This window comes from Odocoileus virginianus, chromosome 19 (assembly GCF_023699985.2).
Source record: "Odocoileus virginianus isolate 20LAN1187 ecotype Illinois chromosome 19, Ovbor_1.2, whole genome shotgun sequence".
Classification (NCBI taxonomy): Eukaryota; Metazoa; Chordata; class Mammalia; order Artiodactyla; family Cervidae; genus Odocoileus; species Odocoileus virginianus.
Genome location: NC_069692.1, coordinates 22,095,766 through 22,113,638, shown reverse-complemented (window position 1 = coordinate 22,113,638; position 17,873 = coordinate 22,095,766). Strand labels below are relative to the sequence as shown.

The following is a 17,873-nucleotide window of genomic DNA, read 5'->3' as shown; positions in this document are numbered from 1 at the left end:
TTTTGGATCCCAAGAAAATAAAGTCTCTCACTGTTTCCACATCTATTTGCTATGAAGTGATGGGACTGGATGCTATGACCTTCATTTTTTGAATGTCGAGTTTTAAGTCAACTTTTTTACTCTCCTCTTTCACCTTCATCAAAAGACTCTTTAGTTTCTCTTTGCTTTCTGCCATAAGGGTGGTATCATCTGCATATCTGAGGTTATTGATATTTCTCCTGGCCATCTTGCTTCCATCTTGTGCTTCATCCAGCCCGGCATTTTGCATGATGTACTCTGCATATAAGTTAAATAAGCAGGGTGACAATATACAGCCTTGATGTACTCCTTTTCCAATTTGGAACCAGTCTATTGTTCCATGTCCAGTTCTAACTGTTGCTTCTTGACCTGCATACAGGTTTCTCAGGAAAGAGGTAAATTTCCTTAAGTATGGGGTGGGAAGAGGCAGTAGGATTTATCAAAAGAGGGCTAGAGGACTTACATATGGAAGTTGGGGGAAAAAACCAGTAACTTTAAGTTAATGTAAACTGTGAAATTTGGGTTACATTATATTCATGTAACAGCTACTTTGCATACAGAGGGTACAGTTGTCCCTTGAACAATGCAGGGGTTTGGGGCACTGATACAGTTGAAAATCCATGTGTAACTTAACAGTTGGCCCTCCATATCTGAGGTTCTATATCCTTGGACTCAACCAACTGTGAATCATGTAATACCATTGTACCACAGTACCAAAAAACACCTGTGTGTAAGTAGATCCTCGAAGTTCAAACCCGTGTTGTTCAAGGATCAACCACATTTTCAATTTTAAGAGGCAACATTACTGTGATTTTTACCACACTGTGGGACTCTACAGTGAAGTTCTTCATTCTAGTTAAAGCTAAATATTGTTAACTTTTCTTGATAGAAGGCTTTCTAAGACAAAGCTTTTATTACATCCTTCTAAGAACCAATTATGAACTTTTCTAGACCAAGGGCTTGAAGGATGCTTGAGAAGTCATTAGGACTAGCTCTGGGTGTTTGCTTCAAAATGTTTCAGCAGGTTCTTGTACCATCAGGACTGCTGATGTCACAACAAGAAGGATGCTATTTTCAGTAAAAATCAATGGAAACAACTGGGTGAATGTTCTAGTAGCTTTATCATCAACTTCCTGCTTTGGTGGTCTGTTCTTGTTGTTTACGAACCTTTTCTACTGTGATGTTCCTTTGAAGCATACATTATTTCCTCCCCATGAAAACTTGCATTTAATTAATACTGGAAGTAGGAAAACTGTACAAGAAAAGAATCAGTAACTCTGTGTCTAAGCTATGGGAGGAACTAATCTTGGTGAAAACATTTCCTCAAGAATTGGGAGACACTTCCAGCAAGTTCCAGCCATGACATAGAAATGAAATTACAATGAGTTTTCACAAAGATTTCTTTCATGGTATTTTCCTTTGAAATTTAAGAGATCTCACTGCTCCTCAAATGTTGATGGTTGGGTTAATATGCTCTATTGCATGGAGAAAGGGGGACACAATTTTTATATGCATTTAAAAGCAGTTGAATCTTCCAAGGATTCAATTAGAGTAATTCACATTTTTAGAAGCATAATCTCTTAGTTTAAGAGGTCCAAGGTCAAAAGAGATTATAAGAGTCATTTTAACCATTATTTTTGTAGAAAATGAGAACTGTGGTGCACTGGGAAGACCCAGAGGAATCGGGTGGAGAGGGAGGTGGGAGGGGGGATAGGGATGGGGAATACATGTAAATCCATGGCTGATTCATGTCAATGTATGACAAAAACCACTACAATATTGTAAAGTAATTAGCCTCCAACTAATAAAAATAAATGGAAAAAAAAAGAAAATGAGAATTGTTTCTGAAAAGAATAACAGTTTATGTCAAATATTAGTATCTGAAAGCAGAAATTCCAGGGTACTCTGGGCAGAACTGGTGGAACATAATCAGGGGAAAAAAATGTGTTAAAGATTTTAGTATATTAAACATGGTGCCTTGGAGCTTAGTTGCATTTTCTTTTTTTTTTTCATTAGAACAGAGGATGGATATTTTTCCATTAGACCCTTTGGGAATGACTTTGCTTGTGTTTTAATGTTTTTGTTAATTTGTGAGAGCTTTTACAAGCCACATTTCCCTCAACATTTTTCTTAGTCTCACTGACTTTTTTTGTTTATTTAGTTGTTTTACTGAGTATTTGCAGTTTTACCTTGTCAAATCTATTCTTTCATTTTACTATAATTCTTCACACTATGTTTAATTGTATTTTTATTTCCTTTCAAGATTTACTAATTATCTAGTTCAAACGTTTTCTTGAAAATTTTAGATTTAAACTAAAGTCTTTAATCTGTTTGAAGTTTATTAATGGTATATGGTAAAAAATGAGGGTCTGAAGTGTTCTTTTCCCTCTGCCAAACTGCAAAATTGCTTTCTCAACACAATTTCTCCTCTTTCCTTTTATTATTTAATGCAGCCTGTAGCAAACATTTAAAGTTTATACTCTATGTAATAAAGTTTACTTCTGGACACTCTATAGCTCTTAGCCATAAAATGTTAAGGCAAACAGCTGAATGAATATCCAAATGAAATACATATCAATGATATTTACCAGCAGCAAACACAACGAAAGTTCCCCATAAACATGGTTTTTCAAGGAAACCAATCAAAATGCAAAGATATAGTAGAGACCAAGTGTGTTAACTTTATCCTTAGGTCTTGCCTTTATTTATTTTAAGGCACCTGGGTCCCTGCATTTTTTCTGGGCTGTGTTAAGCCTCAAACATTTGTGACTAGCCAGTCTCACACTAGCTAAATCCCTCCTTGAAGTTAGTCTCAGAAACCGAATACATACCCTTTCAGCTAATTCCTCCACGTCAGACTGAAGGCTTTTCATTGTGTTTTCAGCATTGTTGATTTGTATCTTTCTTAGGACATACTGGTTTTCTCTTTCTGACAATTTTGTCTGTGGATTAAAACGAAACAACAAAACACGTATTTTTCCATTGTCAATAGATGTGCACACCAGGTTTATAAAAATACACAGAAAACCCTTTCATTGTAAGAGGACTACAGTAGAGAGTCAGCCTTTATTCTCAAAATAGTGGGGTCTACAGGCTACTGAAAGCTGGTATGAAATCTGAGGTCTGCCTGAGGGGACTGAGGGCTCTGGGGACAGAAATTCTGTGAGCTCCCCTCAGCAGGCTGGAGACTCTGGTGTGGGCTGGGCTGGTTCTGGGAAAAGGGTACCTTTTGCAAATTTGCAAACAGGCTCAGTATAGACAGGCAGTGGCTTTGTGTGTCTGAGCTTTAAAACTTCAGTTCTGGCAGGTCTTCGAGGAAATGCTAACCCACCTTGATCAATGAAAACGGAGTTCTAGAAATTCAGTTTCCTCTTTCTAGTGTAAGGAAAACAATTATTTTTATTGCAGACCATTTGCCCGTTTCATTCCCATTTTTGAGGAGTTTGCACCAGGTGTAGCTTCCCTTCAATTACTTTGGAGTAAGTTCTCTAATCTGGGCACTGTTCCTGTCAGCTATAATATTATTATATCTGATATAATAGCTATTTCTACCTTGAAGCTGTCCTTTTGGGGAAAGAGGATTCAAGCAGTATCAAGAGGACCGAGTCTGGGTGACTGCTCTGAGAATTACTGCCTTCATGTGTCCAAACAGATGAGTTTGGACAAAAACAATTCCTAAACTGGGAATAGAGTGCTTACTAAGACTTCATCCAGCTTTACAACTTCGAGATTTTTGCTTTGTTCTACACTTTGTTGTTTGGGGCAATTGCTGTGGATATTATTTGTACCTCCTAAAAGCAGAGAATTGAGTACTTTCTATGTTAGATACTATTCTGACTGCTCTCTATATAACAACTCACTGAATTCTCTCAACAACCCATGAGATAGGTATAATAATTATCCTCAATTTCAGATGAGGGAAATGAAAACTAAAGAGGTTAAACAATTTACTCAAGGTCACAAAGCTAGTAAATGTCAGAGCTGGGATTTGAATCTAAGCATTCTGGTGTCAAAATTTATGCTCTTAACCACTACGCTAATTTGACTAACAAAATAAAAAAGTATGCTAGTATTAGTTCTATTAACCTTTTAGCTGATTATCATTGTTTTAAAAAGTATCTGTTGGTTGTGATAGAAGCCTATAATTAAGAGAGGGGAAAAACACCTCTTAAAGCTTAGAGATATAAGCACTGTTACAGTTTTTGACTACTGTCTGCCTTTAACTTGCTTATCAGATTTAACCACTAGATCAAGGAAGAGAAACAGAGCATATGAGCATGCTTCTGTGTTTGAGTGTGTGTGTCAGTTTGGAAAACTGAGAAAAAATGTGTGTCAGTGAGATGGAATGGTAAGGGCAGGAGAAAGAGGGAGGAAAGAAGGAAAACATACACAATAGTGTATGTATTAGTTTTCAAAGAAACCCACGAAAACATAGCAAACTGAAGCTAAGGTAATAGTATGTTTGTTATGTTGACTTAAGTAACCAATGTATAGCTTAAGAAAATAAGAGGGTTTCTCCTCTATAATGTATAGAGGAGAAATGTATAGCTTTATACATAGATACTAGTTTTTCAGTCATTTCATTTTCCATTAACCTTTTTCACAGATGACAGCTCTTGGTTTAGGATGGAGCGCATTAGTATAATCAACTCTTCATAATTTCTGAGGTCTGGCAATATGTAATATAACTACTGGACTCAGATAACAAAAGGGTAGGAAGTACTAGGAGTGACCCAGTGAAACCAGAGTGAAAATACACAGAAAGTACACCATTCCTGCATACTTTGAGGAGGTAGATGGTGGAGTTGATTTCGTTCACGTGCCTATGAGCTGCGGCACCAGATGATACACTCAACAGGCCAGATTTGCTTTCTTCAATTGAGAGCGCTGCTAACCGAAGGTCATCAGTCAGATCCCAGATGCATTTATCGCAGCCTGGTGGTACAACGGGCATGTCATTTCCTCAAAATCAAAGGTCAGCTGTGAAGCATGCTGCTCTAAGTTGGTCATTATATGCCCTTCCTTGGTTAATACTATTTGTATTTTTGTTTCCTGAGGAGCTATTCTGGACCACGGAACTAGACCTTATACTCAGAGAGTCTCAGATGACCAAAGTGTACGCTGGGCACTATCCCTGCTTAAAACATAAAAAACAAACACGCAACTGAAAAGCAGGTTACCATGAACACTAGTGGCTGAACTGAGGAGGAAAGGAAGTCCAAAGGGCAAGGCATCTGAGAGACGGTGGGTGGCTGAAGAGAACCTTCTCCCCACTTTTCTCTGGTCAGGGGAAAGCCATCTGTGAGGACGCCCTCCATGTCAGGCTGTGGGTTTCCACTTGGCACCGGCCAGTGAAGCTGGAACTCACCTGCCACTTCTCTCACAGCAGCTTTCCTGACTGACTGTTCAGGTTCCAGGGCTTTCTCCTCACCTCATGGATGGCCCGTTGCTTCCCCATGGCCTGACCTCCTGTCTGAACAGGTAGGCAGGACCTCACTGTTTGCTAATATTACTCTCTAACAGCTGATGACCCTGCACGTGTGGTGAGGAGGGTGGTGGTTTCTCGCTGCTTCCTGCATTTCACATTCGAGTTCCTCTGACCACCGTCGTCACCCCCACGACCCAATGCCCTCCTGGGACACAGTCACTAAGGACACCCTTTGAAAATTTTCTGTTTCCAACCTCTTTTCCACCAGATGTATTCTTGTCTAGGGAACTGATAAATGGAGACTAAAGGGTTAATGGTTGTTAATATGTTAATTTGTTACTTGAAGTTAAATGCAGTCTTCCTCATATGCTCTAAGGAATGACTCCCCAGCCAGTACATCAGGCTGGTGGAGGAGACACATAGAGGCCAAGCAGGCACCTGATGTCCTTAAAGCGACTGTGCACAGGGGATCACCTATGCTGTCAGTATGCAAACTTTGCCCAGCCTGTGCCTTCCATCCTATGTCACCTTGTGATATGGGACTCATCGTGATATTAATCTCTTGTGCCCAGAGGGACTGAGAGGCCAAGATGTTTTTGTTTGGGGGAAGGGATATCTAATATTAAAGTAGTCTTTAAAACACTCTACTTAAAGCCAAATATTAGTTACTTTCCTTTTTTTTTAAAATTCATGTTTATTTATTTTATATTCCAGGCAAAATTCAATGTTTGGTTAACAAGGATGGAATGCTCAATTCTCTTTTTTTTTTTTTTTTTGCTTTTGTCATATCCATCTTATCAACACTTATTTTTTATTTATTTATTTTTTTTCCATTTATTTTTATTAGTTGGAGGCTAATTACTTTATAATATTGTAGTGGTTTTTGTCATACATTGACATGAATCAGCCACGGATAGTTACTTTCTTGATAGAATGTTTTCTAAGGCAAAACTTTCCTTAGAATTCTTCTAAAAATCAATCATAGACTTTTCTAGGCTACTGGCTTAAAGGGCGCTTGAGAAGTCATCAAGACTGGCTCTGGGCGTTTTGTTTTGAATTGTTTCAGCAGGTCCTTGGACCATTAGGACTACTCATGATTTGAATTGGGCTTCCCTGATAGCTCAGTTGGTAAAGAATCTGCCTGCAATGCAGGAGACTCCGGTTCAATTCCTGGGTCGGGAAGATCCGCTGGAGAACGGATAGACTACCCTCTCCAGTATTCTTGGCTTCCCTTGTGGCTCAGCTGGTAAAGAATCCACCTGCAAAGTGGGAGACCTGGGTTTGACCCCTGGGCTGGGAAGATCCCCTGGGGAAGGGAAAGACTACCCACTCCAGTATTCTGGTCTGGAGAATTCCATGGACAATATAATCCACGGGATCCCGAAGAGTCGGACATGACTGAGCAACATTCACTTTCACTTTCATGATCTGAATGACAGGACAGACAGGAAAGAGAGAAGGCAGCTCCTTTTCATAAGGACTGAATATTATATTACTGGTGCCACTTCAGATTTGGAGTGATCTGGGGAAAAGCCACTTAAATCTCTTGTTGGTACATGAATTTACCGAATGTTGTAAAGCACTGTCTATGGATTACATTATCTGAGGACCTGAAGAGATAATATAGAAAAAGGACCTAAAATGAACTCAGTCATTGGGAACTGTATTTCCAACTTTACCTACTAAGTAAGACCTTGAACTTAAAGACTTAACAAAAATAATTTTTCTAAAATAGAGCTGTTTAAATGCAACCTGCTATTTGCCAATTGGAATTAAGTGGACTGAATGTCTTTAGCTTGGGGTCCATTTGATTGAGGCACAGACAGGGTTACAGCCAATGGTGGGACTCAGGACAGTTTCTAGAGAGGGTGGGATTGCATAGCTCTTAATCCTACACCTGCAGCGCATTAGAGAAAGTGGGGTTAGTCAATCATGTACTGCTTTTTTACTTATGGTTGGGCAGTCCGTGCCTGTAGGGGGCTCAAAACCTTCTTCCAAGCACTCTCCGGTTATGCTGTCACATGGGCCTCCCCCACAATTGCACGCTGTGGGAAACAAAAACAAGAGATTAGGGGTTCATTTTCTTAATGCCTAAAATATCACAGTGTTTTGTGGTTTGCAGAAATGCTTGCTATCAGTATATAATTCTTCAGTGGGGATTAATTTATATTCTTTCTTGAGATCATGAGGAATACATGATTTAGTGATTACTCCTGTTACCCAATTAAGCCCCAGCTTGGTGAGACCTTCAAAGGTGACCCTGGGCCAAAAGTAGATAAATCTCCATGTTCTAGGATTCCCTTCCCAACTTTTTGAGATTCTGACACGACTCTGCAACTGCTTCAGTCCAAAGAGATCCGGGTCAGTTTCACAAGGTACAAAATGATCACAGAGTCCATCATTCAGCTGGAATCCAAGTCATCCTTTTATCGCAGTCAGACTCTCCAGTTTAATCCAAGTCTAGGTTTGATTACTGCCAGGTGTGAGGGAGGAGCCGCCCACTAGGAGTGAGGCGACCCAAGGGCGATTCTTGGCTCCTACAGGGCTTGACCCTTGGCAAGACTGACTCCAAACCTCTCAATGATGGCTACCAGTGGGATAGCTGGGAACAATGTTGTGGAAAGAATTAGGACCATTATTTACATGAATTTAGAAGACTTGAGAGCCCATTATTAATCTTTGATGATTTTTAAGAATGCTTTTTGGGGAAAAACCAAAAACAAAACCTCAATCTCACCAGACTGTTCATTTTCCAGTGCATTTTGGAGTGGAGATTAATTTCTAATATTTATAAAGGATTTCTTCAGTTATGTAGGCTAGCAGTAAGCTGGACTAGAATTGTGAATTTCCTCCCACCTCTTAACTGTCTTTACAGAATAATCATAAAAAATTGGCTTTAAGGATAACATACATTTATTACATTTTGGCTGTTAAATGTTCCATAAAATACAGATTTATGAAACAATTCAGCAAGGTCATGCATTATTGCTTCCAACATTAGCTTCTTTTCTAAGAGTGATCTGCATCCATGTCATTTAAACATGAGTTTAGTCAATATTTTGAGAATCAGGATGCCAATGTTTAAGTCTTTGGCTTTGCCAACCCTCTTTCGGACGCCCACTTCCTCTCTGTCTCTAGTCTGGCTGGACACAGTGCTCCTTTTCTCCCTCTATTATTCTCGGGGTTATGCTTCTGTGCACACAGCTTTCATGGAGGCATGGTTACTTTTCTGTGACTTTGGCAGATCATATTTGTTTTCTTCTCAAACTCTTCACTTCTTAAAAATCTCTTTAAGTGGAAACCTGTTTCAGTGAGAGCATCTCCAACTGAAGCAAGCCACAAGAGCACAATACCTCTTCCTCAGTCTTCTTCATCTCAAAGGCACATAAAAGGAGGAATACTCGTCTCAGCCTCCCTTTAATCCTGCAGGAAGGCAATTTAACTTTACTTCTGAAGAGCTTCACTCTCTGAGGTAAATGGATTGGAGAAATCCCAAATAAAATTGGTACTTTTCAGTCTAACTGAAGTCTAACCAGGAAGATACTATCCCTGAAATATTTTCTCTGATAATTTGAAGTAATAAGGGGATGAAACTACTCCTGGATTTGCTATTTCACTGAAATGCTAATTTTTGCCAAATATAACTATAAAGAAAGACATAGTTTGCAGAATAAGAAAATTGATGTGAACCATGCAAGCTTTCATTCAGTCCTCTGGTCAATGATAGCTTATTTGCGGAATTCTGATTTACTTCTTTGGTCAAAACTGGAAGGACATGAAGATGCTAAGACAAAAAGTCACAGGTGTTAAGTGTCTCATGGTCCATTCTACCCACGAGCTAAGTTACATTAGTCGTGATAAAAATATCTAGCCCTAGGAATATGGGATGCATACCCTGAGACTCCATATTACCCTGGAAAAGTGTCAAGGGGGTAATACTGCAGTTGCAGTATGTCCCCAAGAGAAATTCACCTAAACCTGGCGCTCACAGAGAACCTGCTCCCATCACACAGGCACCAGTCGGGCGGCCGCGGTAGTGTGCACGGCACTGTACCTGCACAGTTCTTGGCTCTCCTCGCATCTCCATAGTACCCAGGTGCGCACCGTTCACACTTGAATCCAGTGGTGTTGCGTAAGCAATTCCTACACTGGCCAGTGACCTCATCACAATCTTCAAAGATCAGGTTAGGATCTGAATTCCCACTGCAGTCACATTTCTTACAAGTGCTTCCAATCAGCAAGGGGTTTCCATAGTAACCAGGAGCGCATCTGAAGGGGAATCACACGTTAAAAATTGAGCATCCTAGTTTTCTTCCTTTTTGTCTTCTTCCTTACTTAGAAGGAAGTATAATGAATCTCTCTGGGCTATTCTCCCAGAATTAATCCCCCCTCTCCCACCTTCCTATAGACCGGACTTTGTTTTTAAGGAACTACTCTTCTCTGTTGTGTTCCAGCCCATTCAGTTCAGCAAGATCTTCAGGTGCAGGAGTGTCTGGCTATAATCAGTTTGTGGGTATTTGTGGTTACACTTCAATGACTGGGAGGCACTGCTGCCATAGGATGGTGGTACTAGATATGCTAAATGTGGCTATGAGATTTGCCACTAGGGCACAGCTAAGAATTGTTCTGGACAAAATTTTAATAATACCTTTACTGAGAATCACTGGTTTATGTCCCACCTTGCCAGAGTGATTGTTCTGATAAACTAAACCTGAGCCAATCAGTGCCTGGCACTGTCCCAGTCAAAATGGTTTGGCACAGGAGTGATTCAATTGGAGTGGAGCTCCGGCTCTTGTTTGAGGGCTTTGTGAAGGCATTCTCTCTATCAGCAGGTGAATAAAGAGGCAGGAAACACTACTGGCCCTGGCAGCCATTCTGTGGCTGAAAGAAGACAGTGTGGAGATGAAGCAGAGGGCAGAGCTGAGGGAGTCCCACAGATAAGTGGAGTTGGAGCCAGATGGCCATTACTCTGTAGGTTTTAGATATATAAGCCTACAGAGGCCAGATACCTAGTTGCATTTGTTGTGAGGGCAGAGCTGATGCCTATGGTCATGCCAGCTGGCCCTTAATGAAGAGAATCCAGCCCAGTTGGAGAGCAGAGACTGAAATCTTTCCAGCCTTTGCTGGCTTTGCCAAGTTGCGTGCTCTGGGTGGGGCTGCCTCTGCCTGGAGGAAAAATGCCTTTCTTTACTGTTTCCAAAAGATAACCTGTAGGCCAGCAGAAGCCCTGCTGAGCATGATGGGACCACAGGTCTCATCTGAGTGGGGCGGTGCTTCTCAGCTCCTATCAACTCTTTCCACATTGTACCTGTGAGGGAATGATCTGTCCTGTAAATCTGTTTTTTAAAGGAAATGTTGAAATTTGGATTTGTATGTGAAACCTGTTTTTAAAGGTTGCTTCACACTTTGTAAGAATACTGTTTGAGCCAACATACACATTTTCTGGCTGGCTGTTGTCCCTGTTTTGCTGTGGACCCTAAATCATTGTTGAAGACTGGCTAAGGTGGGCTGAATAAGCTTTGGGAGTGGCTGGAAAAAATGTGCAGGCGCACCATCAAGGGACTAAAGGTTGGGCACAGGAGTTAGTTTTGATGAGAGAGAAAAAGGAAGAAAGCCAGTGAAGGTTTTCATGTGTGATAAAAGTGATGGTGAGTGAAGCCAGTGTTGGCATAAGAGTTCAGGGTGGACTGTGGGCTGGAATAGGAGACCGGGGTTGGGTGGGGAGGGCCTTGGGTGGAACCTTGGCCTTGGGAGTGGAAAGGAAGACTTTCCAAGGAAACCAATAAGACCCAGCCAGTAATAATAAGACACCACATTTTTGAAGGCCTCCATTTAAAGCAAAAGAATTATGATTCAGAACATTTGAAAAACAGAGAAATTAAAAAAAAATCACACCTGTAATCCCAAGACCTTAACAAAACCACTGTTCAACATTTTGCATATGTTTTCCCAGGCTTTATTCCTGTCTCAGTTTTGTGATGTAATCGTAATGATGGTGTATGTTCAGTCACTTGCATTGCATCTCATGGCTTCAACTAGGTAAGTTTTTTTAGTTACCACAGACACCCAGGAGGGAGGGCACCCCGGCCTGGCATTCTGAGGTTGAGAGGCTAGTTTGATTTCCTAGTCTCACACAGCCAGGAAGTGACAGCATATGACCCAGACCCTCTGACCCTGATGTTCTTTTCTTCACTCCAGCCTGGACCACACTGCTGCTGCTTTACATGAATGACTGAATTCAACCAACAGAAGGACAATTCATGTCTATTTTGTGTAAGGCGTGGAGAGACAGGAAGAGGAAAAACACACAGCCTATGCACTGAAAGAACAGGAAAGGAATTAGTCATAATTATACAAACTCTAGATACCGAGGACTATGAAAAAGATAAGATCGAGTGTTAAGTGCCACACAACCCACAAAGAGGAAACGTTTGATACATTTTGTTATTCATACTCATGTCTCTGTACCTCTAGTTTACAGGCCCTCTGATCCCCAAGTCAGCATACATCATTCCTCTGTGGAACTCACAGCTGGATTAAATTTCTATCCTGGGCTGCTGTCTACCAAACAGAATATTAGGATTCTTAGGCTCACTAAAATGGGATGCGGATCTGCCACCTCAGTGTGCAACTGGGAGCCTGAGGTCCAGGAGTGAACGGACTTGTCCACGCTCACAGAAGCCAGATGCCAGTGACTTTCTTTTCTCTGTTTGATTCCACTGTATTTGATCTCCATAGGCGGTCTCCTGGTTTTCTACAAGAGAAAAAGCAAACTTTCTCTTCTCTAAGTCAGAATCTCAACCACAGTAGAGATCTACTTTGAGTCACTTTGAATTTCAAGAACATCTTTTGGTGGCAGTCTCAGAGGCAACTCTGAAGACACAGTCCCAACTTCAACCCTACAGATGCTATAGCCTGAGAACGCAAAGGTTTTGTACTAAGCCCACTCTGACTCCAAATTTACAGATGAGGAAACTAGACGATGAAGAAGCAGGATGACTGGTTCACCACTACAGGGTTCAAGCACTGAGTGGGACTCCCAAGCTTATACTCTTTCCACTCCACAAGTATGGCATTAATGAGTCAACTAATTAACCCATTAATGATATAACAGGTGAATAATCAAATGCTATCTATTAATATGCCTAATTCCTGCCCTCCAATAGTAAATTACAAAGAATACAAAAGGACCAGGAATTGGATTCAGAGTCAGCACTGGAGTCCAGGTACCCAGGACTGGTGCACTTTTATGTGCTTCTGTAATTTCATTTCTAGTTGTATTAATGACTTGATTCACTCAGAGAAAATAGAGCTGATAAATATACAATGTAAATGAAAGAATAGTGACATATGAACTTTGTCATTTCAGTCAGTGATCATATCATTTGGCAAAATAGGGGGGAAAAAAGATGTGCTTTTTGGAAAAAACATTTTGGTCAAAAAAAATTTTTGACCACAAAACTATATTTGGGGAGATTTTGTAGTGCTTTCCCTGTCCTCTGCTCTTCCCCCTTCGCTTCTCTTCCCAGGGCTGTGTTCTAGTCCTCACTGAATGCCTTTATCAAAGGTGCTAACATTCCCAGCCCAGGTGGCACAGAAGCTTTTCTGAGGAGGACGTGGCTCTATAGTCATTTGGGTTAAATTAAACAAAGAAAAAAGTATTTGTTACACAGCAGGTGCCAGATAAATGCTCTCCACTTCTCTATGAAAGACTGGGAACTAAAGCTAGGGAAATATAAGTAACCCATTCCAGGTCACAGGGCAAGAATCCAGAAGTGGAGCAGGCAAGAGTAGGCTTAATAAGATTTTTGTAGAGATAACAGGTCTGACAGCTTAAGTTTGAAAAACATGATGCTTGCAGAATCAGACTAAATCACCAAATCATAATATGGTGCGTGTTCAGTCACGTCTTACTCTTTGTGAGCCCATGGGTTGTAGCCCTCCAGGCTCCTCTGTCCATGGGATATTCCCGGCAAGAATACATTTCCTACCCTGGGGATCTTCCCAACCCACAGATTGAACCTGAGTCTCCTGCCTTGGCAGGCAGATTCTTTACCACTGCGCCATCTCAGAAGCCTGAATCATAATATAATCCTCAATAAATGTTAGCTTCCTCTTCCTCTACATTATTTTTTTCTAACTTCAAGGTCATTATCAAAATCATTATCACTGTCATCATCATAGTCTCTGATGATATTATGTTCGGCTTTTCCTGTTAGGATTTTCAGATTCCCTTAAATTTACTTTAATTTGCCCCATTCTTCTTTCCTGATCTTTAAGCAACGAGAGCCACCTAATAAAGGCCCCTCCATCTTTAAATAAAATGTACTACTTAGGAGCAAAGGGAAGGTCACTCTGAATGAGAATGAGATTCAAAACTTCTGTCCATATGATTGTTCATTTTATAATTATTTGCATCAGAAGATAACTTACATTTGCAACCTCTATTCAATTCTGGGTCTTTGATTTTCCAGGCTTGGGGTGAGAAGTAGGGGGTCAAATGGCGCAAGAAATGTCTGACTCTTGTCACTGCATCGAGTCTTTTTAAAGGAATAATAAACGTTCTGGGGTTTTTTAGTAAAAGAAATGTTTTAAAGAACCATTACTGAAACAAATGTAATTCAGTGCCTACAATATTCTAGATACCATAATGGGGGAAGAATGAAGAGAGACAGAAATAAGACACTACTGTTGAGAAGCTCACAGTTCAAAGAGATTTTTAAAAATTGTTTGATTTTGAACAAGTAGCTTAACCTCTCTGTGTCTCACTTTCTTTCTCTGTAAATAAGGATGAAAATGCTATCTCATAGGGTTTTTCTTTGAGGTTTAAATATATCATTGCCTGTAAAGAAAGTGCTGACAATAGTAACTGGTATACAGTAAGCACTAGTAAATATTATTTATTATTTTTACCATTATCACTATGATCATCATCTAAATGCAACAATATGTGGTAAGCTCTACAGCTGACCAGTGGATATTAAGAACAGCAGGTCCAGTATGGGGAGTTTAAATTATGAGGTGAGACAGGGCTTTGGGAAGAGACAGGCAGGGCCCAAAGTAGGCTAAATAACTCGGACCTTACTGGGAAGACCAGCATGTTTGAGCTATTTTGCACAATACTAAAGAAAGAGGCTCATGTCTTTCCTATTTTAGACCAGTGTTGCTCAAACATGTATGTTGTATGGATCCTTGTGAAAAGGAAAACATTTACATAGACTATCTCTTCCAGTGTTCACTTAAATCATCCTTAAATAATTCAAACAGAAAACTAAGTAGTAACTCTTTATGACTTTTATGTATCTTGAAAAACCAGGATAAATTTTCCAAATAAAACACAACAAAACTATAAAATGAATCAAATTCAAATTAACAGCATCTTTCAGGCAACAGATGATGTTGTCGCAACTGAATGACCATTTGCAATGTGACATGGTAGAAGACTGACTTCAGCATGCATGGCCTGCCCGGTGCTGTGTGATGACTCAGTTCAGTTCAGTTCAGTTGCTCAGTCGTGTCCAACTCTTTATGACCCCATGGACTGCAGTTTTCCAGGCCTCCCTGTCCATCACCAACCTCTGGAGCTTGCTCAAACTCATGTCCATCAAGTCGGTGATGCCATCCAACCATCTCGTCCTCTGTCGTCCCCTTCTCCTCCTGCCTTCAATCTTTCCCAGCATCAGGGTCTTTTCAAATGAGTCAGTTCTTCGCATCAAGTGGCCAAAGTACTGGAGTTTCAGCTTCAGCATCAGTCCTCCCAATGAATATTCATGACTGATTTCCTTTAGGATTGCTCTCCTTGCAGTCTAAGGGACTCTCAAGAGTCTTCTCCAACACCACAGTTCAAAAGCATCAATTCTTTGGCACTCAGCCTTCTTTATGGTCCAACTCTCACATCCATACATGACCACTGGAAAAACCATAGTTTTGACTATATGGATCTCTGTTGGCAAAGTAATGTCTCTGCTTTTTACTTCACTGTCTAGGTTGGTCACACCTTTTAAGGAGCAAGCGTCTTTTAATTTCATGGCAGCAGTCACCATCTGCAGTGATTTTGGAGACCCCCAAAATAAAGTCTGTCACTATTTTCATTGTTTCCCCATCTATTTGCTATGAAGTGATGGGACTAGATGCCATGATCTTAGTTTTCTGAATGTTGAGTTTTAAGCCAACTTTTTCATTCTCCTCTTCCATTTCCATCAAGACGCCCTTTAGTTCCTCTTTGCTTTCTGCCATCAGGGTGGTGTCATCTGTGTATCTGAGATTATTGATATTTCTTCCAGCAATCTTGATTCCAGCTTGTACTTCATCCAGCCTGGCATTTTGTATGATGTACTCTGCATATAAGTTAAATAAGCAGGGTGATAATATATAGCCTTGACATATTCCTTTCCCGATTTGGAACCAGTCTACTGTTCCATGTCCAGTTATAACTGTTGCTTCTTATCCTGTATACAGATTTCTCAGGAGGCAGGTAAGGTGGTGTGATATTTCCATCTCTTGAAGAATTTTCCATAGTTTGCTGTGATCCACACAGTCAAAGGTTTTGGCAAAGTCAATAAAGAAGTAGATGTTTTCTGGAACTCTTTTGCTTTTTCTATGATACAATGGATGCTGGCAATTTGATTTCTGGTTCCTCTGCCTTTTCTAAATTCAGCTTGAACATCTGGAAGTTCATGGTTCACATACTGTTGAAGCCTGGCTTGGAGAATTTTAAGCATTACTTTGCTAGCTTGTGAGATGAGTGTAATTGTACTGTAGTTTGAACATTCTTTGGCATTGCCTTTCTTTTGGGACTGGAATGAAAACTGACCTCTTCCAGTTCTGTGGCCACTGCTGAGTTTTCCAAATTTGCTGGCATATTGAGTGCAGCACTTTAAGAGCATCATCTTTTAGGATTTGAAATAGCTCAACTGGAATTCCATTACCTCCACTAGCTTTGTTCGTAGTGATGTTTCCTAAAGCCCACTTGACTTCGCATTCCAGGATGTCTGGCTCTAGGTGACTGATCACGCCATCACGGTTATCTGGGTCATTAAGATTTTTTTGTGTAGTTCTTCTGTGTATTCTGGGCAACTCTTCTTATTATCTTCTGCTGTATGATGACTCAGTTTGCCTCAATGTCATCTTTGGGCCTCCAGCTGTCTGTAATGTCTCACTGACACACCATCAGCCATTTATTTTCTCCTTAGCTCTGAGGCAGATAGATCCTCCTCTATTATAACATGGTACTACAGAATGTATAGAACATGTTTCAGTGAACTTTTTTACCCTCAGGATTATCACTGAAATAAAACACAAAATTAAGAAAAAAACTCGCTGAGAACCCATGAACCTCCACAAATATATCCGAGCACACCTGTGGCTCCTGAGTCCCTGTTTGGGAAACACTATTTTATAGTTTGTGGGTGTGGTATCAAAGGTTGAAACTGAGCAGTAGTTCACAAGCCAGTGAGAGGATTGCTGTGAGAATCCAACAGGGAGTCAAAATATGGGTCCCCCAGCTTCACCTGAGAGGTCTCTTCTCAGTGGGGCACAGAGGGGTTTAGGCAGGGCCCGGATATCCAAAGGTTTCCAGGAGATACATACACAAAGTCAGACTTGAAAACCATCTTTGATTAAATGATCTCTAAGTACAGAAACACCCAGCGCATTCTTGTTTGGACGAATGAGATAGATATCCATACAAACCAGCTACATATTTTGAAAAGATCTTGTGGGCAAATTTGAGTTTACAAATTAACTGAAAACATATTAGATGAAATTTAACTGGAAAAATTTAACAATCTGATGATTAAGCTCAAAACAGAGCCTCCCTGCCCCCCTCTCAGTTCCAGAGTCAAACAAATCACAAGCAGTTGAGGCCACCTCCTGTGAGGTGACCCAGCCCCTCCACGGGAAGGAAATCTCTCCTTCCACTACAGTTGTGAAGAGCCTCTGCTAGCCTTCTCTTTGGCATTTCCTTTTTTCTGTCTGGCAATCAATGCTTTTGAGGTTTGTCTCCTGCCCTAGCTTTGACTTCATTGAGGACAAGAGACCACATCTTACATGTATCACATCCCTACCCACTCCACCATAAGCTGTTTCTGTAGTCATTTCTATTTTGAGGAAGAGTTCCCTGGATTATCAAGTCAAGTTTCAATGTAAAAGACCTCAGTCCATTCTCTTTAAAAGAGCAGGGTGTGAGGAAGGGTGGACAGGAAATATGGAGAAATTTGCTCTAAGTGATCCTCCCCCAAAGCAGATGAAAGGCCTTAGAAGAGATGCATACTTCCAGTGCGCCCCTGTAGACGTAGCCTCCTGTCAAACAGAATCTAGTCAACAGATTAACCATTTTTGTCCTCCATATCAAAAGTTCATCTAGCTCATTAATCATCAACATTTAAAATAGGAGACTCTTAGGAAGACATTTGGGAAAAACAGAATG

At 40.6% G+C, this 17,873-nt stretch overlaps 1 protein-coding gene across 3 annotated transcripts in view; it reads right to left on the bottom strand.

Annotated features, from left to right (window-relative positions):
- The window catches only part of LAMA4 (laminin subunit alpha 4), a 139,658-nt gene that overhangs the window by 68,100 nt on the left and 53,685 nt on the right, over positions 1-17,873 (bottom strand). For 2 of the 3 annotated variants that reach the window (XM_070449937.1, XM_070449935.1), the window contains exons 6-9: positions 9,501-9,715; positions 7,396-7,491; positions 4,802-4,953; positions 2,850-2,960 (exon numbers count right to left, since the gene is read on the bottom strand). In XM_070449937.1, coding sequence (XP_070306038.1) covers positions 2,850-2,960; positions 4,802-4,953; positions 7,396-7,491; positions 9,501-9,715 — 574 coding nt within the window. The remainder of the gene's footprint in view (positions 1-2,849; positions 2,961-4,801; positions 4,954-7,395; positions 7,492-9,500; positions 9,716-17,873) is intronic. The other variant, XM_070449936.1, reaches the window with a different exon arrangement.